Source organism: Nipponia nippon, unplaced genomic scaffold, assembly GCF_047370975.1.
Source record: "Nipponia nippon isolate SJK-2023a ecotype South Korea unplaced genomic scaffold, ASM4737097v1 scaffold_1, whole genome shotgun sequence".
Taxonomy (NCBI): domain Eukaryota; kingdom Metazoa; phylum Chordata; class Aves; order Pelecaniformes; family Threskiornithidae; genus Nipponia; species Nipponia nippon.
This window is the reverse complement of record NW_028262290.1, coordinates 122,110,082-122,136,686: the sequence shown is the minus strand read 5'-3', so window position 1 is coordinate 122,136,686 and position 26,605 is coordinate 122,110,082. Positions and strand designations below refer to the sequence as shown.

Below are 26,605 nucleotides of genomic sequence, written 5' to 3'. Positions count from 1 at the left end.
GGCATTTCATCTGTATATATGCACTGGCTGTAGAAATGAACAAAATATACTGGTTTGTAACTGAGAGCTTAGTAATTTACTTTAAAACTTCATAGATTTAGCAAGGACCATTATACTTGTATACTAAATGAGATGCTAAAGTTTAATTACTTGCTAGGTTGTAGAAAACAGATGACTTAAGGTACGCTTCACACTTAAGTTCTTGATTTTTTTCTCTCTCCTCCCCCCCCCCCCCCCCCCTTCTTTTCCTCTGTTTCTTTCTAGGTTTAACTATAGATCAACACATCATCTTGCATCCCATGGGTTTTATGAATTTTTAAATTGGTTTGATGAAAGAGCATGGTATCCACTGGGAAGAATAGTAGGTGGAACTGTAAGTATTGTCATGATAACTTAAAGATGACTTTGTAGTAAGTGGTTTGTTTTTTGGTTGGGTTTTTTTTTTTTGAACTTTCAATACTAATTCAACATTGATAAAAGGAGAATCCTAATGAAATATGCTTTTAATTGTCAAACTGCTGCAGAGGAAATAGCAAGATGTTTTTAATTTTTAGCTGCAGGAACTAAGACAGTAAGTCAACATGGTTTGGTCTTTATCCAACAGCATACTGTGAACAAGAAATACAGAACTGAGTTTTACTTCCTTACATATGAACTTCTAATAGTAATAAATAAGGTTATTATGACTTCTGTAATTCTGGTACATGAAATTAAAAAGGCAAACAAAACTTTTTTTTTGAAAACAGTTATCTAAATCTCTTAAGGCATAAGTTTAAATCCAGTGGTGTATTTTGGGTGGACTTCGTGTGTGTATCTAAAATGTTAGGATTTCACTGGGGAAAGACCTTTTGAAATTAAATCAGTGGGACACCTGTATGAAACATCAGGAGCAGGTAAGATTGGTGTCGATGCAAGTTACAAGACAGGAAAGGTGTATGAAACTATTGTCAAATCAGAATGCAAATATCGTTCATTAGTAGAATAGTTAACAGCCACATGTTACTTAAGGTGTGAAAGTGCATTAAAACTTTTTCATTATAGTGCATACCATTTAAATTCATTTAGGAAGTTTGTTGTAACAATTAGATCACCATTTGTTTTAGTGTCTTAGAGATACTTGCGACTCTTTTTATGTAACTTATATATGTGTTTTTTCCATACCTGTCTTATATGAAGTAAAAACCCTTAGGAAATAGAATTGAAATGTTGATTGCATACATTATTTTGCAAGTCACATGGTATATTATGTTTTAATAGTCTATCTTGAAAACCGTCTCTCAAGGATATGTGCAGGGGAACATTCTGTCATCTGTTAATTTAATTTAGTACAATGCCCTTCTTAGCTTTCAAAAGAAACTAAGGCAGGTGAAGCCCATATTAACTTTTCTAGTACATATTGGCTTTTCTAATGTTGATAAATGTGGGAGGGTAGAATTCCTATTAATATTTTAATGTTCTCCAATATTCTATGATGGGTTCAATAGATTGTGTAAGTCTATGCTACCTTTCCTGGAGGACATCTTAATTCAATTTTATAGGACTTTATTTTAATCCTTCACATCCAAAGATGTCTACGGATGTCTTGCAAATATATAATACTCAACTGACTGTCAACTTTTCAGTTTAAAAAAAAAAAAATCTTGTTGATGCACATTTTCTTTCTCCATGGGTAATGAGAAGTGAAAGAGTGGCATGGTGTATTTTGAAGGAAAATGGATAGGGCTGGGAAATGCTATTGGGTTTCTTCTTTTTGTCTTAGGGTTTTGGGGTTTGCTCTTTCCTTAAAGCTGTTAGCTAGTTTGAAATTCTCTTGCAAACTTCAGCTTCTGCTTCCATACCTTAACGACAAATTCTCATTATATGATAAATGTCAGGCAAGGTAGGATATTATCTGTATGCTGCTTATTCATTTACAAAATGGATTATATGTAATTGTTAACATTTGGATAAAATTTAAAGAACCTGTGGTATTCAGCAGTGTTGTCAAAACATGATTAAAGTAGTATTAAAATCATTCCATTAGGTTTACCTGCTCACTGCTTATATCAGCTTCAGAAATGACTGTTTTGTTGCAAATTATATGCAAATAACCTTACTATGATTGTTTTCTGCAATAACCTAGTGGTTCTTTTTGTTTGTTTTTTTTTTTCTCTTCCCCCCCTCCTTTTAGGTATACCCAGGGCTGATGGTGACAGCAGGCCTTATACATTGGATTTTAAATATGCTTAACGTGACAGTCCATATAAGAGATGTATGTGTGTTCCTAGCACCAGTTTTTAGCGGCCTTACAGCTATTTCTACTTTCCTGCTCACCAGAGAACTGTGGAACCAGGGAGCAGGGCTTTTAGCTGCCTGTTTTATTGCCATAGTTCCAGGTTACATATCCCGATCAGTAGCAGGATCATTTGACAATGAAGGCATAGCTATTTTTGCACTGCAGTTCACATACTATTTATGGGTAAGTAATTGCTGAGTCTCTTGCTTTGGAAAGGTTTTTTGGTTCCTCCTCCAACCAAATGACTGATTTTTTCTTAGAATCCATTGAATTCTTATTTTCCTTCCTCTCATCCCTCTTCCCCTTGGCTCTTGATCAGGCAAGTACTGAGAAGTCACATGATCTGAACCACTCCATAATCATGCTCTTTAGTTTGCTATGTAAAAGCACTGTTCAACTGAAGTATGTGTGTCCTATAGTAGTAGTAATAATAATGATGATAAGTCTATAAATTTAAAGCAAACAGAAGGGTTGTTTCTGTTTTTCAGCTTGGAGGGATTAGTATTATGTCAGCATCAAACTTTAGCCTCCTTATTTAGCTGGTGAAAAGCAGTAGACTCTGAATAAAAAGTGCTTTGAATTGTGTTCTGGAGAAGCTGTTGACTGTATGGATCTAGGCTTTGACTTAAGCGTCCAAATTAAATACCCAAAGCTGTCCAGAGCAAGATATTGATATTGCTTGCATTCTTAAAAAAAAATAGCCTGATGTCTTCTAATTTGCCTACTTACTAGTGCAGCTTATCTGCCACTCCGTAATCTGTATGTAGAATTGCATCTGTAATGCAGTTCTGTATGAAGGCGTTTAGGCAATATGGAGTTTTTCTGGACTGTTGCATCTATTTTGGAAATATCACAAATAGCAGAACTATATTGTTAATTCAGCATAGACACTGTTTGGTACTGCCCCTTGTGCATTCCTTGAATGCATATACTTTTCTATTTTGAGTGTCTCCATGTACGTACATGGTCATTACAGCTTTTCCCATTATTTTGTCAAGAGTTCTACTTTTCATAGGCAGATGCGTACTCACACGTTTTTTTAGCTTTAGAATATTTTGAACTTGGGATATTGTTGATAGGAGTATAATGGAAGGGAATTCAAGTTTTTCATGACTGACTGACTGGTGTTACTTAAATGCAGGTTTTTTAAATCTGGACTTAGAATAAACTGCAGCTGTAAAGGTATAGTGTGTTTGATAACAAGAATAGAATCAACCTACATTGTTACTTTATAATAACTGAGATATGATAGCAGTTGTCTGTTCTTATGGAACTCACACTTAACTAAACTGCATAGTGCAATAATGTTTGCATGAACTCTTGTAGAATTATGTGTGAATCAAATATATTTTATAGATTACTTTCTAGCTTTATTTAATGTCATTTTCTCATTCCTATTTTCCCACACTACAATCACCACCATCAGTTTTGGACAAAACCATACTCCTGGGCGTTTGTGGATCCTGCTAAACCTTTAGTAGTATCTGGATGCGCTCATTAACCTTAAGTGAGTTTTTCAAAATTACAGAGTAGCTCTATTATCTATAATTGCAGAGTCTGATGCCAGCCAAAGCCAGCCATGGATAGTCTACACTTAGAATTCTAAAGTTGTGTAATGTCTCAGAGAAAGTAGCACAGAGGTATTGCAACTGCTTTTCTACCTCAGATCATGAAGCAGAGAGTTGCATTGCATCCTGCCTCTGCTTTAACCGGAGAGATAGGTATAAGCTGTGTGAATGAATTGCACTTGTGGTTTGGTTTTGTGGACATCAGTTCAGTAGCATACAAATATAATTTTATATGTGCTAAAGAAGTTCCCTAGTTGTTTTGGAATGAAATTTTGGAATATTGTCCAGTATTTGTTCGTCATTCATAAATACTTGGTTACTTTTAAAGGTGAAGTCTGTGAAAACTGGGTCGGTCTTTTGGACAATCTGCTGCTGTCTATCCTACTTTTACATGGTAAGCCTTTTATATATGTAATAGCTAAACTATTTGAGTAGGGCTTACATAATCCATATGTTGATGAAGAACAGAAGAAGGAGATTTTAATCTTTGGAGCCATGATATAAAATTGTTGCTTCATATTACTATTAAAACCTTAAATATATGAGTAAAAAGACATAATAAATATTTTGAAATTTAAAGTATTTAAATAAACACAATGAAAACAATTTTTGGAAAAACTCTAAGTGTAATAACTTTACTTACAAATTTATCCTATGCTGTGAATAGGTACTCTGATTCAGTGGGATTGTTGGTTTGGTGCAGGTGAATTAAGGTAGAATTTTGATATTCATGTGTCTGTGTGTCGTTATTATTAAAACGCAATAATAATAATTATTAAAATTTATGGACAAAGTTATATAACTTATATTACTTTGAAAGCTATTTCTTTGGGTATAATTATGCCGTAAAGTAAAGCTTACCACCAGAACTGCTGAATGAATTCAGTGTCAGATTAAACGATCATAAAGTCCCTTTTCGTTCTTGATCTATGAAAATGGAGGCTGTTGTAGAGATGTTCCTAAGGGCTAACAGAGGGGAAAAACAGTAGTAAAATTGAGGAGAGAAAACTAATAGCAAAATGGAGGGAATTGGTTTCCCCCCTCCTCCATCTTCTGAAACCTTGGACGTGAGGAATTTTCCTGTATAAATCAGTCAAAGGTCCTTTTTTCCCCCTAACTGATAAACTTTTTTTGTGGCTATATGAAAAATAAATTAGCCTCAAAATAGCCAGTGGTGGGACAGTCGAGCTAATTGCTTGGTGTTGGTTAAGTTGAGGTCTCAAATATTACTTTTCTACAGTCAGGTAGCTAGGCTTGCAAGAAAAAGGAACTGTTTTGCGTGCCTTAATTTAAAGTACAAGGTTAATTCAGAGGTTATCTGGATGCTGCCTAGTTTTCCTCTAGCTTTAATGTTCAGTAGGTTTTCTGGGAGATTTTTGCTGTTAATACAGCAAATAGCAGCTCTGTATATGTCACCAAGGAGGAGAGCTATCTCTATCTACATTTATTCCCCCCTCCCCTTTCTCCTCCTTTTTGCCAAGTTGTTAAATAAACAGCTACTTCTTTATATAGCATTCTGTTTATATAGCATTACAGTGAAGAGATCCTGTAGGTTTGGTACAGACTTATGTGCAGTACAAAATCGGGCAAGTAAGTTTCTGAATTGTTATATTTATATGCCGTAGTCTTTTTTATATTGTGGCAGTTTATTGGCAAGATCCTCTAAAGTGCTGTTCATAAATATGCAGATAACAAATATGACACTTTTGCAATTTTACTGCTGAAAAATCAACACAATAACAAGTTCTTCCCATCTTAGTCTGACTAGTGTCTTGGTCTGTGGGATTGTACGAGAGGGAGGGGATGTGATCTAGAGTAGTGTGCATGGTGACAGAACGTATGGAATCTATGTCATCATCGTGACATTCAATCCTTGAATGTAAATTAATGTTTTTTCTTTTATTTTCCTTTCAAGTGCTGTCAACCGGTGAAAGGTTAAGATTTGTCCATAGCTTAGCCTCAGTGATTAGATGATAGAATTTTATTGCTTACAGCGTGTACCTACTTCATCCCTGGTGGTGGCTTTCCATATACTGTATTTCCCTTTGGGAAAGAGTTTTGTTAAGATGCCCTTCTAGACATTTTGCTTAGGTAGATTTTTAGGACAAAGCATAATTGTACTATTCATTATATAGTATTCATTTGTCTTTCTCTGATGGAATTAGTTATGTTTTCTGTGTAAGTTGAAAATTAAATCAAATCACAATTTTGAGGTAGTAAGAGTCAGTCCTTGCATGGGGAGTTTGGGGAACAGCTCCTTGAAACAGAAATGGATATTGCATGGACTGACAGAAATCTTTCTTGATACCTCAATCTGCTTAAAATACATACCTAACTCACTGTGGTAATTTCACTGATAGCATCGCATTGCATTCCGTAAGGAGAAGGGTTTTTTCTTGCATTTGTATTTTTAGCATTTTTTTTGACTTAAGCAACTTCTGCTTCAGGTAGCTTTTTATGACAAGGAGATAAAATAAAACAAAGCTTTACATTTAAGCAGTCGTTGTAGAAGTAATAGCATGTTTCCACTCTCTTTGCCAATCTATGAGGATGCCTTAGTTTTGTTTGAAAAGTTCCAAAGTGCATTTTCAGTTCAGTACAATCTTCAGTGCTTAGATTTGGTTTTATATATTGATAATTAGAGATGCAGGTCTCTGGTCCATACAAACTGTCTGCTGCCTGCTTCATTCAAACCTTTCCCTAAATATGACAGTGTCCTAATTGCACATTTGTTCTCATTCTATTCTGTCTTACCTGTCTTCATATAGTATTTTCTCCCAATAAATAAACTTGCCTGTGTAAACCATGATAGTTCATGCTAGTAACTAGGAATAGGATCATGATAATCTGAAACGAGTTCCTAGAAAATTTAGAAGATTTCTATTCTACTTGTTTCACGTTGTCTGAATCAGTTACCCCAAATTTTGAAACGCTATGTTTTGTAGTATTAGTATCAAAAAACAGTACTTGGCCTCATCCATATTTTAGAATCTGTTCTATAGAACATAGTCATTTGAGTTTCTTTTTGGATTCTAGAGCTTTAAAAATACCTACGTGATTCTAAGCCCCAGAGTACAATTAAAGTGAAAACCGCATTTGCTAGTGCATTCTAAAAATGAAGATCTAGGGTAGGCATGGTACATATGGGAGAAGTCTAGTCTGTAATTTTGACAAGAGGACATGTGTTAAAATACAGATTGTCTAGTCAACATTAGCCCTTCTAAATATGTTAGAAATTTAGATAACACGTTGTAATGATAGCTCATTAAATCTTTATCTAAACCAGCAATCAGTGAGATGTTGATAACATTGTAGTGTTCCAGTTATAAGTACATCATACCAGTGCTTCTCAAGTGCTGCTGTTACTACAGGTTCACAATATCCACGATGTTGTTGCACACCATTCCACAGTGCTCAGCCCTGCTTCCCTGTGCATCCACCCCCTTCCTTTTGTTTCTTTCCTTACACTGCAGCTGGCATTGGCCGCTCTGCTCCAGGAGTTCTGCTCCCAGACGGTAACTTGCTCCCTTTCTCCTGTCTGGCTGGAGATACTGTTCCCTGTCCCCACCAAAAAGTGCAGAGCATGGTGCTAAATTTGTATGTCAAAGGAAAATTTTGGATCCTACGTGGGACTCCTGCTGCTGCCTTGTGCTGCAGCCTTTACCATGGGAAAAAGCCCCCAGCATCACTTTCTTGTTTGCTAGCGTGACCAGATTAGCTTGGGAGGAGGAGGAAGGATAGCCTTGAAAATCCACCAGCCCATTTCAAAAGTCTTTAATACTTTGATATGTGGGGTTTTGATGTTGTTTTTTTTTTTTCTTTTTTGATAATAAATATTGAGAAGGATTCTGGTGGTATCACTAGTAGTTCTGACTGCTTGTCTAGATGGGGTTTGTGTTTTCTTGTTAGACCATCAGGATGTATAAATCCAGCATCAGCTATCCTAAGAATTTGCAGATATTTTCGGATCTAATTTCCTATTCCATTTCTCATAGGTCTCTGCATGGGGTGGTTATGTTTTCATCATCAACCTTATTCCACTGCATGTGTTTGTTCTTTTGCTGATGCAGAGATACAGCAGGAGGGTCTACATCGGTAAGTTTTGTTCATTGAACAGTCATTCTCAATTGCTGAATCATGAGATTAATTGTACGAATCATGAAATTAATTATGCTGATGTGTTTTGTATCAAATGACAATTAAGTAATTGCATCAGGTTGCATTTTATTAATTTGATTACTGATTATAGTCAGTTATTTTCTACAACACGGAAATAAGGAGTTAAAACATACACTTTCAAAATTTCACATATGTAGCTGCTGATTAATTTTTTCCTTTCTCGTGCACTGAAAAAAAAAAATTGGATGGTTTGATATTTGTAGAATCCTTTTAATATATATTTTATATATATATATAGTATGTGTGCGTCTGTAATAATGTTTCATATTTTTGTCTTTTCCTAGTATGTTTAACAATTGCTATTTTTAAGAAGTTGTACAGCAGTAATTATGCATATAGTGGATTGTGACATGTATAAGAAAGACATAGGGAATTTTAAGCGGCCATGGATGTTTTTTATAAGCTAGACTAAAAAGTAGCGTAAAAGTGTCCACTCCACGTGAATCCTTACAATTTTATTGGGTTAATGGGTCAGCCTTCCTGCCAGTTTCAGGAATGTGTGAATAGTGATCTTAGGAGACTAACTTTTTAATTGATTTGCCTGACATTTAAATACTCTGTGAACTGTTCTTACAGAGACTTTACCAGTTAAATCAGTTGACCATGGTGTAGGTGTGTGAATGAAATAAATAATAAGCAATTTGAGTATTCAGAGGTTTACAAGTTAGCTAGAACGTTTTTGACTCCCTAATGTGAAATCTTTACCATAGATAGTTTGAGAACATAGTATGAGTTGAAGTGTAGTATCACAGGATGTTTCATATTTGTAAATACATTTTCATTACCCATTTTAATACTGTTTTTTCTTTGTATTTTTAATTATTTTAATGCTTTTGTTTAGTGCCTGCTGGAGAAATTACTATATTTACATAGATATTTGAACCATTATATGCTATAATATTTACTCAGTTTACTCAAGTTCAGTTTCGTATTTTTGTTACCAAAACTATAAATATTGGTTTCATGCTTCTTTGTTAACCTATTTGTGTAGTTCAGAAATGGAAATTCTTTTGAAAAAAAAAAAAAAAGCTCTAACCCACCTTTAATTTTTAATGTTAGTATTACTTAACTTCTTCATCGATTACTTCTTCATAACTTAAGGGGAAATTTATCTTGGAGTGCTTTTAAAATTGTTTCATTGAATATTTTCATTTTCCAATTTCTGTGAGTTAGGCAAGAGAAAATTAAATCTACTAATTATAAAATCCTGAAGCAATGTGGTAACCAGAAACAATAAAGAATAAGCACTCTTGCTTTTTCAGCTTTGAATGAGCTAGTGTTTGAACTCATCTGGGGAAAATAGTACTGCAGGTTCATATGAATTAAAGGTTTTGGCAGATGTTTGTTTTGCAAATAGCTACAGTGTTTTGAGATGTTATTGCCCTTCAGCTGTGAGGGAGGTGTACTTCATCAGAGTTGTCAGAATGAAAATGTGATTGCTGCTCTGCTGTTTCATTGCAACAGCGGGCTTAATTTAAGCTTTCACGGGAAGCCTTACACACAGAGAAGTCTGTACGTCTCGTATTAGCATGTGATTTCTAGGTTTGTTTAACAGGATGTTTTTGTAAAACAGGTAAGAATGTTCAAGAAGGATGTTCCTTCTAGAAGGAAATTAAAGTGTGCTTCACTTCCAAACTATTCAGATAGGGAGAAGAGTTTACAAAAGCTCATTGAAGTAGCGAGAATAAAGATATTTTTGGAGTTTCTGTGATGTGCAGTTCTAGTGTGCCTGCAGCAGTCTCATCGTTCTCAAAAAACTACCAATGTGCAGCTAAAACTTTTGTAAGCAATTGGCAGCTGACAGTAGCTAGTAAAATATGCATCCATTTTACTATTGTCAAGGATTTGGAGGTTTTTAATCTCTTGATCAGTTGCTTAATTTTATTTTAAACTAGCCTGAGCTTAACTTTTGTAACAGATGAATGTTTATTCTAACATAATAACGTAAACATAGAGAACAATATTTGGTAGCACCAAGTTTTTAAAAAGGCGATCGTTTCCTGGTATGTATTTTTCATATGGGTGTTCATACACCAAAGAAAAGGTTAATGCGATATGATCTGATATGCCTGGCAGTGTAATTCAGAATCATTTAATGAGTAAAAATTTCCCAGGACGTGAACTTTTTGCCAATTTTAAAATATGACTTGCAGGCAGATAAATTTATCAGCCAGATAACTTCTGACCCAGTTGGCATCGATGGTGATCATGCTACCTACATTTGAAAGCTTAAGCTGTGCTTTTTTTTTTTTTTTTTTTTTCTGTCTTGACAGTGGTCTGTATCTTTCATTCATTCAGATCTTACTAGCTTAATAATTAAGAACAAGTGCTTATGATTCCAGTGTATTAGCAGCACTTGTATAGGTAAAAGCATCTTTATTCAGATATGGGAACCATTTATATATTATTTTCTATTATTGTACTTCTAGTTTCTCTTGCAGTTATCATATGTTTAAAGAGTAAATGGTCTTATATTTGGAAAGGTACTAATATAGATTTAAGTCATGCTTGCACACTTTAGAAACTTGGTAATTTTCACTTCAGTCTGATTTTTTTTTTTTCCTGTACAATTTTTAAGTTCTGTATACTTTTCAAAATATTTAATAAGAAAACCACTTAAGGATCTTCCAGAATTTAAAACTTAAATTTCAATAATTCCTTGTTCTATGTATCAGATTTTATAATTTAAATAGTGAGCAGGCATATATTTATATCAACTACTTCAGTATTCTAAAACTTCAGGTCATTAGTGTTTATTTCTGGTGATTATAATCCATTAATTGATTAATTGTGTGTGGTCCAGTATTTGATTGTGCTCTCTGGAGAAGTTTTTCAGTAGGTTCTTCCTGTGTTTGTGCACTGTACAGCAACTAAAATGGTTTGTAAAATGAATTTAACCACAGTAGGTCAGAATGTTTTTGTTCTTGACCTAGTCAAAGTTATAACCATGAGAGTAGCTTGCAGGAATCAAAATTAACTTCTTGCTTTTGCAAAGACTGTGCACACAGTAGAATGTAAAGGAACACGGAAAGTTTGTGATGATGTATCACCTTGATGTATCTAAGTTCCTAGAAAAATTGTGTTGCTCTGTAAATTGCCAGGTTTTTTTCAATACCAAGGCAGACGTATGTGATAGCTGTTTGAAAGAAGTGGGAGTAAGGGATGGAGATGGGTTGGAAAAAGTGGGCATAAAAGGTACAGTTGCAGGACAAGGCTTAAAAATTATGATTTACAAAGGTGTAACAAATGTGAAATGTAGTGATTTATGCCAATCATTGAACTTCCACAGGATGGCAGTGTTGCAACACTTTCACGCTACAGTAAATGATTTATGTTGTGGTGAATTCTTCAAAAATTGAGCTTCCTACAGCAAAATGTATTTCAGTGATGTAAGAGAGAATAGATCAGTAGTTAGGCCAATTAGTGTACTACAGATGCCTGAAAGAATACGCCAGAGAAGACAGCAAGTGGTTGGAAGTATCGTCGCAGTCACTTCTGTGACTTTTGGAAAGCTTACAGTACCCCGGGGAGCATAATCCCCCAGTGAGACCACACAGGTGCCATGGACACAACGCCACTGGTAAATGATGTGCTTCCCCAAACCTGTTCTCATGGAGGTTAGTAAAGAGTTGTATGAGAACAGGGATCTCTTCATAAGATCAAGGCCATAACAAAGACAGTGGTTTATGATTTGTAGGAGTGGTTAAAAATCTGGGAGGTGGATTATTGCGATTTGCCACTGAAGGAACAAAACTTCATTTGGACTTTAAGTTGGCTGGTTACTTCAAATGTAATCAGCCTCAGAGTTGGTATTTCTCTCTTCTTCACCCTGGAATACTGAGGACCAAAACCCTGTCAAAATAAAGTATATGAATCTTAGTGCATACATAATAATAATTCATATTATTAAGATTAATGATGCTCTTGGCTTCTGCTTTCTGGGGAGTTATGAGTCCACATGGCTGATATAAATGTATTAATACATGTGCTTAATTTTTAATTCTATTTTCAGTTTCTTGGCATGCCTCTGCTCTTGTGTTAATAAAAGAACAAGCATACCTCTTTGCCTTTTCTACATAGGTAGTGGGCTCTTAAATGTTTTGCTGCTTTGAGGTCTGGTCCCTTCAATTTCTCCTCATACAGAAAGCTTTTGTCACTTGTTATCTGAGAGCTCTTCCCCCACCCATGACCCATGAAAACAAGATAGGAAGAGAAAACTATTTCCAGGCTAGAGCGTCTTAGGTAGATGGTTTATTTCCCTAGGAGGAAAAACAGCGCAATTAGGAACAACAATACTTTGCTACTTCCCCTAAAATTGGATGCTATAAACAGGTTTATTCTAGTCGAAGGAGGAAAATAGGATAAATAGGATGGCTGAAATATTTAGAATGATATGGTTCTGTTTCAGTGTCACTGAAATTGGGGGAGGATGGACTCTACTATGGAAGCAATGTGTTTTGGAATGTGTGTATTCATTTTCTTCCCACCTTTCTCTTCTTCCCCTCTTCTCACTCTTTTTTTTCCTAGCATATAGCACTTTCTACATTGTGGGGTTAATATTATCGATGCAGATACCTTTTGTGGGATTTCAGCCAATTAGAACAAGTGAACACATGGCAGCTGCAGGTAAGAAAATTAAATGTCTGCTTCCAAACAGCCTGCTTAGCACAAGAAAACCTCAAACCCTTGTGGCTTTGTTTCCTTGTATCAGAAAGAATACATACTAACAAACCAAATTATTAAATAAAAAGAAGCACAATTTAGTGTCTGTAGGGAAGTTTTCTTTCCAATTGACACATTGTCCTTCTTTGTGTGAGCTAATAGAGGTAAAATGCCTCCATAACACTGGATCAGGTACACGTTCTGACAAGCGCTTATTTTACACATTGATAATCTCTACTGTTTTGCAATATAATGGTTGCCTTCAAGCATTGTACAATTGAAACATTCCTTATTGGTAAATACAGTTTTTACTGAGCAATTTGGTTTTAGAGTTGATAGTCTTCTGTAATTTTTCAAAGTGGGTTAAATACAGATGACTTAAATTAAAAATCAGCCTCCTGATTAGTAAATAACTGATTTCAACCTTGTTTGATTCTTTTTATTTCTTTAAAGTAAGTTGATTTTTTCAATAGTTGTTAAGTCAGGCATCTTGATTTCTTGACAGCAGTAACCTCTACTAAGACTCCTAGGTTTATGTTTAACTGCATACACTGTGTGTGTGATATAGTTTATTATATTCCTCAAGTTTTTTATTATGTGTAGTCACTTATCAGAATGTATTTGGGACAGCAATTGGAATATCATGAAAATTTACCAGAAAAATGCTTTAAAAAAATGGAGATTTTTTTTTTTTTTCAACAATCTGACTATAATGGAAAGAGTAAAGATTATCAAACCACATTTTGCATCTGAAGAATTTTACATTTATTTAGTGAATAGAATTTGTGTCTTTCTCTAGGTGTTCAGAACTAGTGAATTTCAACATTGTGCACCTCATATTTATTGTTAAATTGAGGAAAGACCATACGCTTGAGTTCTGCTTTCTTCTTCTGCCAGCTACCAGTGAATTTTCACTTTTGAATGGACTAACCATTGGATTGATCTGATTATATACATTGAAATGAATAACAACAGAGAAATCGTGTCAAGTTCTGGTTTAATGTTAAACTCTGAGCAGCCTTTTTGAGTGTGTGGAGCGCTTACCCAGTGAATTCTGGTGTTTCAACGCTAGTTTTATATAAATCAGTTGTCTGTATCACCTAATGCTTGGGTTTGGTTTTTTTTCTTTCATTAAATCCTCCTGTTTTGTTCAGTGGCTTAATTTCCATATTTTTCTGTATTAGCCTTGTTTGTGTCTTGCCTGGGGTCTATGTCTTAATTTTTCACCAGGTCTCTGTATGTTAACCTGTGTGTTTGTCATAACCAGTGCAATCTAGTTTCCAGGTGATTCTCTCCGTTACCCCAATTTAATTTGGGAGCAAAGAGGCAGTGGGTATTGGAGCTCTCGATATAATAAGCAAAGAATGCTTTGGAGAGTATTTTCTCTCATTGCAATTTTCTGTCATTGCAAGAAAGTATCATCCCTGTTAAGTATTAAAGGCTATTTGTCAGAAAGTGATTTTTATAGTAGTTTTCAGATGTAAAGGTGTACCTTACATTTATTTTTCTAATTCAAATATAGCTGAAGCATGCCAGTTGCTTTAACAGCTGTTAGTGCTTTTGAGAATTTAAACAAAAACTTTCCTCTTTCTTCAGGTGTTTTTGCACTGCTGCAGGCGTATGCGTTTTTGCAGTATCTGAGAGACAGATTAACCAAGCAAGAATTTCAGACATTGTTCTTCTTGGGTGTCTCACTAGCTGCTGGTATTGTATTCCTGAGTGTCATCTATTTGACATACACAGGTAAATAAATGTGAAATTAATTTACCTTTGGAGCAGGTGAACCAGATGGTTTAGTCTAAAGCAGTTGTTGGCAATGCCACAGCAAACCAATGCCCATGTTACTCTGTTTCTGTGTGTTGGAATTCACTGTGCTTTCTGGGCTGCAGGAAAAAAAAAAAAAACAAACTTTGTAGTGTCATTCCACTATTTTGGGTTTATCCACAGTCCACATAATGATGTAAGAAGTCAGACTGGATGAGGAACATAACTATAGCCAAAGCATATTATGAAGATACCTATAGCTAATCTATTCTGAACAGCGTTGATAGGTCAAGGTCAGATTGCTTACTTTCTGAAATACTTGAATCAGATTTCTGTATGACTGGAATTAATCTCTAAGTTCTACTTTACTTCTGTGGTTCAGCCTCCAGTCTTCAAGGCAGTTCTACCCAATGGCACAAAAACAAGCTTGTCTTTGCTTGGTTGCCATCCCCAGGTGCCTCACTGCCATCTTCTGATTCCATGATATACTCCATTCATGATGTAATACCATACTTTCTTCCCCTGATGAAGAAAAAGAAATCTTATTTCCTAGCTAAATGTATGTTACCCATGCAAAAATTGACTTCTACTTGGTTTAAATTGTGTGATCTTAATTTTATACCTCAAAACCAGTCTGTTTTGTCAGAGTTTTATTTTGGAAAAAACCACTTTCCTGAGACATAACTTGTTTTTATTTTAACTGACTTCTTTCTTGTACTTCTTTTTAGCAATGTTTGTGGAGTAAATTTTTTTGGTATCAGTTGTTTAACATTTTGGACTGTTTAATAGCAGTTTTATTTTTGTTAATTATAGTGCCATTATTCCAAAAGAATATTTAGCATCTCTGTTTGAAAGTCTTCTAAAACTTGATGGTTTATGATTCGCTTTTCAGTACGTAGGAGCATGTCCTACTAATACTTAGCAAAAATTTTCAAACTGGCATATCGAACCAAAATTTGGCCGCTAATCTCAGTGTGCAGCAAAATATGTCTTCTGTTGGAGTTCTTGGGAAGTGTTGATTTCAACTTCTGAAATACACGGATCAGTACCACTGCTTCAGCAGATGGAGCAAACCTTGTTCCCGCAACTTCTGGTATGCTGTGCGATCTGGGCTCCTGACCATCTCACAGCACTCTGATCCCTCTCTATTTTCTTAATAATCATCTTGCAGAAGGGTGCCCACATCTGGACCCTGTATGCCAGGTGCAGCACCTGGAAGAAGGGGTTCGAGGTTCTGGATTGAAGTCCTGCCTGCCATAAGGCATATCAGCCACTCTTTCAATTTAGCACGGTTCACTGTTTTGGTCTCTGGGATGTTTTTACTTTTTACTAGCCACCAGCTGGACCCTGATCCACTGAGTACTACTTTGAGCTTGTCAGGATAGACAATTTTCAACCTGTCAAATGCTCTGTTTGTTCAGCCCATTCTTCTTCAGCTGAGAAATGAGAAGTGAGGAAAATTGGTTCAAAAAGCACTTACTAATGTATTATTGGAGGCTGTGCTCCATCATCTTTTCAGGGACTCGGGTTACTGGCCTGTAGTTTCCTGCATATTCCTTCTTGCCTTTCCTAGAGGTGTAGCATTAGCCATTTTCCAGGCACCAGGGGCCTCCCTTATCACCCTGGTGAAGATGATGGGTAGTTCTCATATTGGCCAACTCTTTCAGCACCCTCAGGTGAATGTCATCTAATCTCATGTTTTGGGTACATCCAGAGAAGACCATAACTGGTAGTTCCCAATCTACTGATAACTCCTCCTTCTTGTGCTTGCAGTGGTTTGAGAGGAAACTTTGCGTCCAAAGACTGAAGGGAAAAATATGTCTTGCTGAGAATATTAACCACAATATTTAAATGTCTAAGCTAGATATTAAACTAATTTTAAATAAATTTTAAATACCAGATAGAGGGAAGACTTACTGTGTCATGCACAAAGACTTGCGTAATAAATTAAAGGATTTAACTTTCTCTTATTTCAGCTTGTCTGTATCTGTCTTCAGAGGGAGCTGAAACAGTTGCAAGGAAAGTGGAAATAAAGTTTAAGAAGCATTTTACTACTAATAGTAATTTTTATCTTTCATCTGATAATGATACTGTTTCTTTTCATCTTATGATATTCAAGTATCTAAAGGCTTTGTTTAAAAAAAAAAAAAAAAAAGTAAAGCTTATCAGCATGTCTAGTAGCAGCTTTTATATTCCATGCCACGTGTAGATACATCAGTAGAGAAACAATAGGAAACCAGTGTTTCTTTGAGTATTAGTGTTTTGGCTATAGATCGTTCCCAGTTTCCTGCTCAGACATTCCAGAAAAGTTAAATACTTTCGTATCAATTACGGTTTTCTTTTTCTCATCCTTCTCTGCAGAGCATAGGTTGCTACCTGTCATATTCTTTGAGAAGTATTTTGTTTATTATTGCATTGCTCTGACTTTTGGAGGTGTGCGTGTCTTGATACTCAACGAGTATAACGTGATCCTGTAAGAGTGTGTTCTTCTAAAAGTAGCTTCATGGTTGGTAGGCTTTATAGCCTGCCTAATGCAGTAGGTCTGGTTCACATATATTACAAGTTCAGTGAAATTTCTTTGGGTTTGTGCTATAATTTGAGGGAGTAGAAAAATTCTTGCATTTAAATACCTGGGCAGCAAAAGGGTTTATTTTTTCCCCTTCTCTTTTTCAGGTTATATTGCTCCTTGGAGTGGCAGATTTTATTCATTGTGGGACACTGGGTAAGTAAGGATAAAAGATATAAGGATTTAGATATTGATAGCATTCTACCGAAAACTAATAATCTTTTGCTCTCCTCATCCTCAAATCCATTTAGTATTTCAGTCAAGGAGAATATAGGGGGCTTTAATCAGTTATCTAAAGAGAGCATTTGTAGTAACTGTTTCATGATCTTTGCAACCATTTCACTAATTTGTCTATTAAATTTCTTGCTTCTTTGGAAGTCTTTGAATACGTAACGTTATGTTTTTCTATATGAAATTGTAGTGCTTCTCAGCATAAAATAACCAAAAGCTGTACCAACACTTGAGGACACATTTAAAAATTACTAAGAGCCTTAAACTTACACTATTTTCTTTGCGCAGCATTGCATGAAATCACAAAGATGTTGCACATAAGATCTTGCATGTTGCCTGTTAATTATGTTCATACATCTGGTTTGTGTATACAGATGTCTACTCTGAACAATTCTGGTTTATTCATGTGTGTTTTCACGGGTAAAAACCCGTGTTAGTTAACCTTTTGTTTTAGTTAACCTTTAAAAATCCAATGTTGGATTCTTTAGCCAGCCAGAAGAATAGGAATAAAACTGAAGATGTTTTTCTCAGATAAATGTATTTAAGTTGAAATTTTATTGGTAGATTTTTTTCTAAGATTAAAAGCAGGGATAGGAGAACTTCAAACTTTTGCAGTTCAGGTTTTTTCAGGCTCCAAAGTCCAGCTCCTACAGGATTCTGTACCAACTCTGTAATAAATGTAGTAGAATAGATGTCTGTAAAGAAGCTTCAGATTTATTTGAAGAACATATAGATGTTTTTTGCCTATAAATGATGTGGTCTATATATATGCAAAGCATTATACTTTTGAGGGCTTGTCTACATTAGAAAATCATATTGTGTTAAAACACGGAATGCAGTTTTGAACGAGAACTAGATCTCAGTGAAGAAAAGGACATATGTTTGATACCTCACCATTTGGTCATGTAGCACCCCAGACTAGGTCCGTATATATAGCCGTCTTTAATATAGAACACGGTTTTGTCCTTGTCTGCACTGAGTGTTTGACATGCTGTTTAGTTGACATGTATTTCCAAGTGTAGACAAGGCCTGATTTTTTTCAACATCTAAAAGAATATGGGGGCACCAGTAACTGGTCTGGCATTTCATAATGTAACTTTCTGTACTAAGAAAATGAAGGTATTCTGTGTAGAGGAGATTTTTCTAAATACAATGCTGAAAATCTAGGAGACTTACTGGCATGGATGGTTATCTCTTCAAAAAGTAATGATGGGGCTTCCATAGCTGCGTGTTTTCATTTTGGTAAATTTGGCTTCGTATTTTGCCATAATAAAACAAAACATCCATAATTTTCATTCTTTTAATTAGTATGGAAATAATCCTTTGTATTTGTGTTTTAAATACATCTATACACCAAATACTTCCTAAATACAGTAAGACCTGGGGACTTTTTTTGGTATAAAAGTTTCATCAGGTTTCTGCTGAATAGAGCTCTTGCCATTTTAATTTGAAATGAATTTCAGAATTCCTAATGTTTACAAGTTTTAATAACTTTATCTTTTCCAAATAATTTGAACTGAATTTTTTTTAAAAAAGGTATGCGAAAATTCACATCCCGATCATTGCCTCTGTGTCTGAGCATCAGCCTACAACATGGGTTTCCTTCTTTTTTGATCTGCATATTCTCGTGTGTACTTTCCCAGCAGGGCTGTGGTTCTGTATCAAAAACATCAATGACGAAAGAGTCTTTGGTAAGAGAAAATATTTAAAAATTGTTTTGAAAAATCTTGTCTTCAACTTGATTCTATTTTGGTTTTGTTTGCTCAAAGCTGGTATATGGCTTGTTCTAAAAAAGATCTTAAAGTAATGTGTTTAAAGATGATTATGAAAAGTTGCCTGCACCCAGCAGTCTTTAAAACCATTTATAAAAATGCAGAGACTGGTGAAATGGTGATGGAGTGTCGTCCCAAGAGGTGGGATTGAAATATTTGTCGGTATGGTTCTGTTCTGCGGCTGGAGTCGCATGTTCTTCCACATGCTGAACTTGCAAACCATGCATCGGGGTACAGTTCCACAGCACACCTCAGCCAGATGAACAGCTCAGTGCAAAGGGAAGGCCCCTGCCCCACGCAGGCTGCAAGGCAGCCAGCCCTTCCCTGGGTGTCTGGCACTCATCCCGTCACAGATGATGATTCAAAATGCCCTTTCTTTCCAGTTCTTCTGCTGTTTTAGTGAACGGAATCACTTGCTGTAGAACAAGTGCTAGATAAGACACAAGCCTAGCCAGAGGTGTGAGGTCTCCCTATGTCAGTGACAACAAATTGTTTATTTGTACGAAGCTGTACTGTGAAAGCAGACTTTTAAGATTATGAATGGGGCTTGTAAGGGTGTAATTTGAAGTTGTAGCCCATATGGAAGAGTGAAGATCACTCGGGTCTTGGGCTTTTACTGGGACAGGAGGCTGCAGACCAATATAGCTGCCTCTTAGGATTACCTAAGAGGTGTGTGGGCAGTGGGAACATTTACCGTGTTAAATCCAGTGACTCTGGGCTATTCTGTGCTCTGTGGCTTACAATGAGTCCTTGTCAAGACCAGTGCTGGACAACTCGCTTTCAGCCTCCTACTGCTGCATCATCCATTTAAGTCAGCATAAAGAGACCTATGAGCGAGAATGGAGAGCCATACTATTTTGCTACGAAGTAGAAAATATTTAGGTAATGTAATCTGATAAATCAGTGTCCCTTCATGATTTCCGTGGCAAATCTTTCACAAAAGTGTATTGTTGAACTGTAGCAGGCAAGGAATAACCACTATTACTTGAACAATAGGTGTTCCTAACCAGTGTATACAGGTTTGTTTGGGTTTTTTTTTCTTCTAAGAAAAGTGTTCTGAATATTCCTTACTATTCTGAAAATCTTGTTTTGTTTTGTGTTGAGGGGGTGGGGTGGGAAATGGAGATAATACTGTTCAGGAAAACTTGCTTCAGAATAGGGCTCACAATATCGTATTGGTCTGTATGGAATCATAATGTAGACAAGCCCCCAATTTGCCCACAGATATCTCTAACTTAAATTAAAATTTGATATTTAAGTGAAATTCTAACACTTCCTTTTGCTTTTTCAGTTTCAATAACTTGTTTGGTCTAGGGCTGTTTGGCCTTTTTAGTAAAATGAAACTACCTGTTATTCCAGTAGTATTTTCCATGTGTGATATTAAATTTCACTAATAATGTATCTTCTGACACATTATTAATGACTATGAAAATGGGGTTGTGTTATTGTTAACAGTTGTCAAGACGAACTTCAGGAAGGGTTTGAGGCTTAAAAGGGATAAATGTTAATTGAACTGTATCTCTGTAAATTAAAAAGCAATGAAATGCAAGATGCATACTCAAGTCTTTATACACACAGATGCTCAACCCACTTTCAGAAGTGGTTTTATGGAGAGCATGTACGTGTGCAGTCAGAGTGAGTGTTATTTTCGAAATGTCATCAGTAGATTTGTTTCTTTGCAGTTGCTCTTTATGCAATCAGCGCTGTTTACTTTGCTGGTGTGATGGTTCGTCTGATGCTCACTTTGACTCCAGTGGTCTGTATGCTGTCTGCAATTGCTTTCTCCAATGTCTTTGAGCGTTATTTGGGTGATGATATGAAGAGGGAAAATCCACCAATAGAGGACAGCAGTGATGAGGATGACAAAAGGAACCCCGGCAACCTGTATGATAAGGTGAGGGAAGGGAGCAAAAGCTAAAAGTCAGAAAACAGCTTATTTTTACTGGTTTGTGTTTGTTTTTTTTTTCTTCTGGTCAGAATATTTTAAATGCCACTAGAGGTCTGAATCACTAGCATTTAAAGTTAGCACAAGTATTGATGTTCTCCGATAAGGTGTAACTGATGTCCTGAAAAAAAAATCTGTGTCAGTGTAGAAGTGGTTCCTTCTAGCTTCATCAGTGATGAGCCTTCAACCTAAAGGAAGTGTACAGTGTTGACCCAGCTTTCTATAGAAGCAATGGCAGACAGTTGCTCGCTCTCCTTAATGCCTTATAGCAGTTCTGTGTCACCAAATGTCTCCATGTTTCACTTTTGTATTTCCTCTAAGGCATGGTGCAATTAAAGAATACTTTAATTTTATAGAAAGCTATTTCTATACATGAACTTGCATACTCCCTTATTCCTGAAGAAGGTGGTATTAGGTACTAGTTTTTTTATCTCTTAGGCTTTGTTATACTGACCCTGACAATGCGTGAGCTCTGTGTCTCCCCCTTTTCCTCACAGTAAATATCTGTGCTTTTCTCTTTTCCACCCTGCCTTATAAAAGGGCATCATCAAACTGAGCCAAACCAAGGAAGTCATGCATTGACCCTCACAAAATAGGTTTTTTTTTTCTTCTGAAAGAGGCTTTCAAGGAATCATCCATTTTTACAAGTTACTGGATTGTCAAAATATTCTTCTGCATACTTAGTTAATTTATGCTACAACTTGGTCTAGCTGTATAGTATCCCGTAGCATTTGTGGGGTGCGTGTGGTGAAGAAAAAGGCATGGGTGCCATTGTCAAGGGTGATAAAAGTTGCCATAACGGATGTATTTGTGTTTGTTTAGGCAGGCAAAGTGAGAAAGCATGTATCTGAACAGGAAAAAACAGAAGAAGGACTAGGTCCCAATATCAAAAACATTGTTACTATGCTGATGCTGATGTTGTTGATGATGTTTGCTGTCCACTGTACCTGGGTAACTAGCAACGCATACTCCAGCCCCAGCGTCGTTCTCGCTTCCTACAACCACGATGGGTAAGTAAGGACTACAGGTCTGAAAGTAATTAAAGGGCAAAAGCCTTTCTATTTCCTTTGTGTTAGCAATTTGCTGTACCTTCTTTTAATCACTTCTAGTTATATTAAGGCAGAATTGTCACCTGAATAAAAAATTCTTAATACTCTAATTCTCGAAAAGATACAACATTTCATGAAATATTTAATGTAAATACATAAAAATAATCCTATCCAAAGCCAATAAAGATGATGGTTAAAAAAAAGAAAGTTTTTGAGTCAATTGGGAAAACTTGTTTATGAATATATATTTGACTGGAAAAGCATTTAGTCACATCTTCAAAAGCAGTTCAGCTTCTGGCTGGTCGGCGGGTACAAACTTACGGCTGCTGGTGACTGAATCCCTCAAAGGGAGTTGAACGCATTAAGAAAACCCTTATTTGTGAGCCCAGATTTATCATGGTGCAGTTAATTTGTTGCTAGTATTTGTACCAGTGTGAATAAAATGAACTCTGTCTTCCAGCACTCGGAATATCCTAGATGACTTCAGAGAAGCCTACTACTGGCTGAGACAAAACACAGACGAGCACGCCAGAGTGATGTCGTGGTGGGACTATGGTTATCAGATAGCAGGAATGGCCAACCGGACAACCTTGGTTGATAACAATACTTGGAACAACAGCCACATAGCCCTGGTAAGGGTGGCAGTTTTCTATGGAGCAGAAATACCAAAATGTTTACATTGCAGTCAAGTATGAAATTGTAAATGTCTGCTGATGAATAGTGCAATAGATATTAAGGAAAAATTCCACAGAGTGGGAAACATAGAGGTGGAAGGAACATATTTTTTGCATGTATTAGAACTCAAGTATAAAGAGTTTTGAGGCTAGAAGGGATCAAGTTTGTTTTGGAGTTTCCATTTTGCTTGCTTGGAGTTTCCAAAACTTCACGCCTACTTCAGTTTCTCTTCTTTTCTTTGTGGGGGGACAGACAAAATCTAATGTAACTATCCAAATAGGGATCATTTCAGTTCAGCACTGTCTTTGCTGACTGGATTTTGAATTGGCACTATGAAAACTGCCCACATGAAACAACAAATTTTCAGGCATCTTGGAAATTAGAGAAAGTTTATGAATAGCCGCGGAAGTGTTGCGAATTTGATGCGATTCTGTCTTCTCAAATTTGCAGTTGGACAAAACATCTGTACATTTAATTTCTGTCACTTCCGAAGAGCAAGTTTAAGCTTTGTGCACATGCTTAAAAGCAGGGCGTTAGCATTGCTTGTGGTTACAGGGGCACCATCTTGGGCAACTTAGACCTTTTCAGAAACAAAAGAATGCTCTATATTGTAGTTGGGCTGCAGTCTTACTAGGTGCTGTGTACTCACTTGTCATCACTCAGTGGCCGTTTCGTCCCAGAAGACCTATGTCATGCTACGTGGGCAGAATGGGGGAAGAGCTTGAGGAACGTATTAGGATAGTTCCTTGTCTTGTATCAGTACCCAGTACAGCAGTTGGAACAGATCTGCAGACAAGCAGTGTTCAAAATCAAGAAGTTAATCAAGCTGTGCTTTGAGCGTACAAAGTCCTGAAAAAACGCGTATTGGGGAAGGGGGGCATCATATGTACGTGCTTTCGACAGGGGCAGGGAACTCGCATCAGCCGAAAGCAAGCTTGGGAAATCGTACTGTTGGTGCTAGTATCAGTCAACAAGCCTTCCCATGTACTAAGGCACTTTTCTCTCATTCTGGTTGGTGACCTGACAGTGTTAGTGTGTTTTAGACGGACATTCAACGCTCATAGCTCTGTGTGCCCTCCCTCTTCTACAAGAGGAAGAAGTGCAGATACTGTATCTAAACCAACAGATCCCTGCAGGATAAGGTGCATCATATGAACAGAGAGACCGTGGAAGTCCTCTGTGTTGCATAGGCACAGTAATCATACACATTACAGCAATTAGCATTGATGGGTTTTAATAAAGAATTCTCTCCAGTATGACTGCTGGCGCTGTCAGGTTCCATTTCGGAATGAACACTCCATAAATGGGAACCCAAGCAATAAACGTCTGTTGTGGCGAATACCTGAACTTGTGCGCTAAACGAGGCATGCCCTGGAGACGCTTCCTGCACAGAAATGGAAATCTGCCAAATAACTTCACGTTGATTAGGATCATGGCCAAGGAGCTGAGGTTCTCTCTCTTTTTGACAGATTGCAGCCGAAGCTTAGCGTTTTCTAATTACGTTCTTAACTGAATGTTACCGATTTGGATGCAATATTATTTAGATTGTAGTTACTCCCTTTTGCTACAGCAATACATTATTATGCCTTAAGTGTGAGAGCTTCAATAGCAAACAAAATTACTGAACTGAATGCCAGTTACTGACCTAAGCGAATTCTTTAAGTGTGGGAAGTGGCCAGTGTGGAAGAGGTTCTGGATACAGCTTTTAAAAGTTTTTCAGGGCCAAAACTATGTTATGCTTTTAACTCAAGGATGTCTCTATTCTGACATTTTCTCTGCATAAACTGACCTTGAATTCAATGCTGAGGGTGCCTGTATGCTGCTGAGTACAATGAAGCATGGCTGCTTCATTAGTGAAGGACAGAGCTCAAGGGGGAAAAAAAACAAGAAATTACTAACATGTCAAATAATTCATTCACTTTGGGCTGTGTCTAAAGCTTTAAAAATAATTTGTAATTAGGTATTTTCTGCAACACTAAGTTTTTGGCAATACAGACATGACTTGAAAAACCTTTAAGTGCCACAAAAGGAAAACCCTTATTGCTATATTTTATACTCAAAATGCTCATTTCAACAGGCAGCAGTCCTCTTACAGAGGAGAAAAATATTTCAATTTAGGCTGGGCTTTTGAGTTTCTAAATAGATACAATGGGTTTTCTTTGTCTAGAATGAAAATGTGGGCTTTGGTTGGCAAGTATGTATTTTTGGGCTTCAGTCTGGCAAGATATTGATCTGTGGATCTCTTTGATAAGCAGCTATGCAGTTATTTAAGATATTTTTGCTGTGATACAGGTGGGAAAGGCAATGTCATCAAATGAGTCGGCGGCATACGAGATCATGAGAAGCCTGGATGTGGATTATGTTTTGATTATTTTTGGTGGTGTGATTGGCTACTCTGGTGATGATATTAATAAGTTCTTGTGGATGGTGAGAATAGCAGAGGGGGAACATCCCAAAGATATTCGGGTAAGTGGAAACATAACACAGGAAAACTGAAGCGCTCTTGGCCGAATACTGTATTTCTGTATGTTCATCTCTACTGTTTTTTTAACGTTTCATTTATGTTGTTGCTTTTCTGGTAGTGCTTATTACAGTGGAGGGAAATCTCTACTCCTTATTGCAATTTTATTTTAAATAGGTGTTATGGGTTGTTTTCCTAGAACAGTAGGAGTGCAGAGGCCTGTAGCCCAGTTTCTTTCAATATTTATGGTTTTGAAAGGTCAGTAACCTCAGAAGCTCTTCACTTTTTTTTGCATGATACTAAAAGTACAGGATATCTTCTGCAATTCTTGTGTGTGTGTCTCACTATGCACCATCATACTTTAAAAAAGGAATGTTCAGACTGCTTAAATGGTTGGCATTACAAATTTCTTCAAACTCTGTAATACTGGGAGACAAGTTAAAGTGTTAATATTGACTTATGTAGAGTTTAGGTTATTCAAACATCTCAGAGATTGCAGAAGGCTGTAGTAATATTTGCTTAAGCCTAACAAAATCTTCTAGATATTGAGCACAGGCTTAAGGGAGTAGCCCGTGTGCATAGTTTCATCTTGCACTGGAGATGAAAATGGCAGAAATCTTTTGTTTAAACACTGTGCACATATGAAGTTTATGGTAACGTTGTAGACCTTGTATATTAACAATACAGTGCCTTTCACCTTTCTGAAGAATAATTTTGATAGATGCCCAACTAACTTATACATTTTGAGATCAGTATTCCAGTAACTGCTTTACTGTGAAGTGACAAAACTTGTACTAGCACAAAAATAAGGATTTGGGAAGATTGGTCAGTTGGGGTCTGGGTTACAAGCAGGTAGTTTGTAACTATTTTACCTTTAATGAGCACCATCCTTTTCTGTTTTAAGACTAGCTTAAATCAGCTTTTAAACTGTAAAAGTCAGTTCAGATTCTTTATGAAGGTTTTTTTTGTGGAGAAGCGAATGAGAAATTACCTTAAATAGGGGTTTAGTTTATATTGACTTTTTGTATCTTCTTTTATTTTTAAAGGAAAGCGATTACTTTACCCCTCAGGGAGAATTCCGGGTAGACAAGGCAGGTTCTCCAACTCTGCTGAACTGCCTCATGTATAAAATGTCCTATTACAGATTTGGAGAGATGCAGGTTAGTGCTACAACTTCTACTGAATCTTAAGTGAAATGTGAGAAAACAAAGGTTATTTTGATGTATTTTCCATCTTTGAGATTTGAGTGTTGCTTGTAGTAGCAGAATCGGAGGTAAGAGCCAGCTTTACAAATTAAAACACATCTAGGCATGGTCTACTGTATATAACCTTTAGAAGAAAGCATTTCCACTGCTAACCTACACTTGTACGTAGCTTTTTGCTGTCTTTCACCTTGCCCCAGACGAGCATCTTAATTCCATTATGCAGTGCGCTTGCTAAAGCATGAACTGTTACGTT

The 26,605-nt window shown here is 36.4% G+C and overlaps 1 protein-coding gene across 1 annotated transcript in view; it reads left to right on the top strand.

Annotated features, from left to right (window-relative positions):
- STT3B (STT3 oligosaccharyltransferase complex catalytic subunit B) overlaps nt 1-26,605 on the top strand; it is a 53,903-nt gene that overhangs the window by 22,592 nt on the left and 4,706 nt on the right. The window contains exons 2-14 of the mRNA XM_087770810.1: nt 265-373; nt 2,171-2,458; nt 4,172-4,237; nt 7,839-7,938; nt 12,550-12,648; nt 14,281-14,427; nt 17,122-17,170; nt 18,782-18,936; nt 20,700-20,911; nt 21,785-21,972; nt 22,472-22,643; nt 24,979-25,152; nt 26,194-26,307. Coding sequence (XP_087626936.1) covers nt 265-373; nt 2,171-2,458; nt 4,172-4,237; nt 7,839-7,938; nt 12,550-12,648; nt 14,281-14,427; nt 17,122-17,170; nt 18,782-18,936; nt 20,700-20,911; nt 21,785-21,972; nt 22,472-22,643; nt 24,979-25,152; nt 26,194-26,307 — 1,873 coding nt within the window. The remainder of the gene's footprint in view (nt 1-264; nt 374-2,170; nt 2,459-4,171; nt 4,238-7,838; nt 7,939-12,549; nt 12,649-14,280; nt 14,428-17,121; nt 17,171-18,781; nt 18,937-20,699; nt 20,912-21,784; nt 21,973-22,471; nt 22,644-24,978; nt 25,153-26,193; nt 26,308-26,605) is intronic.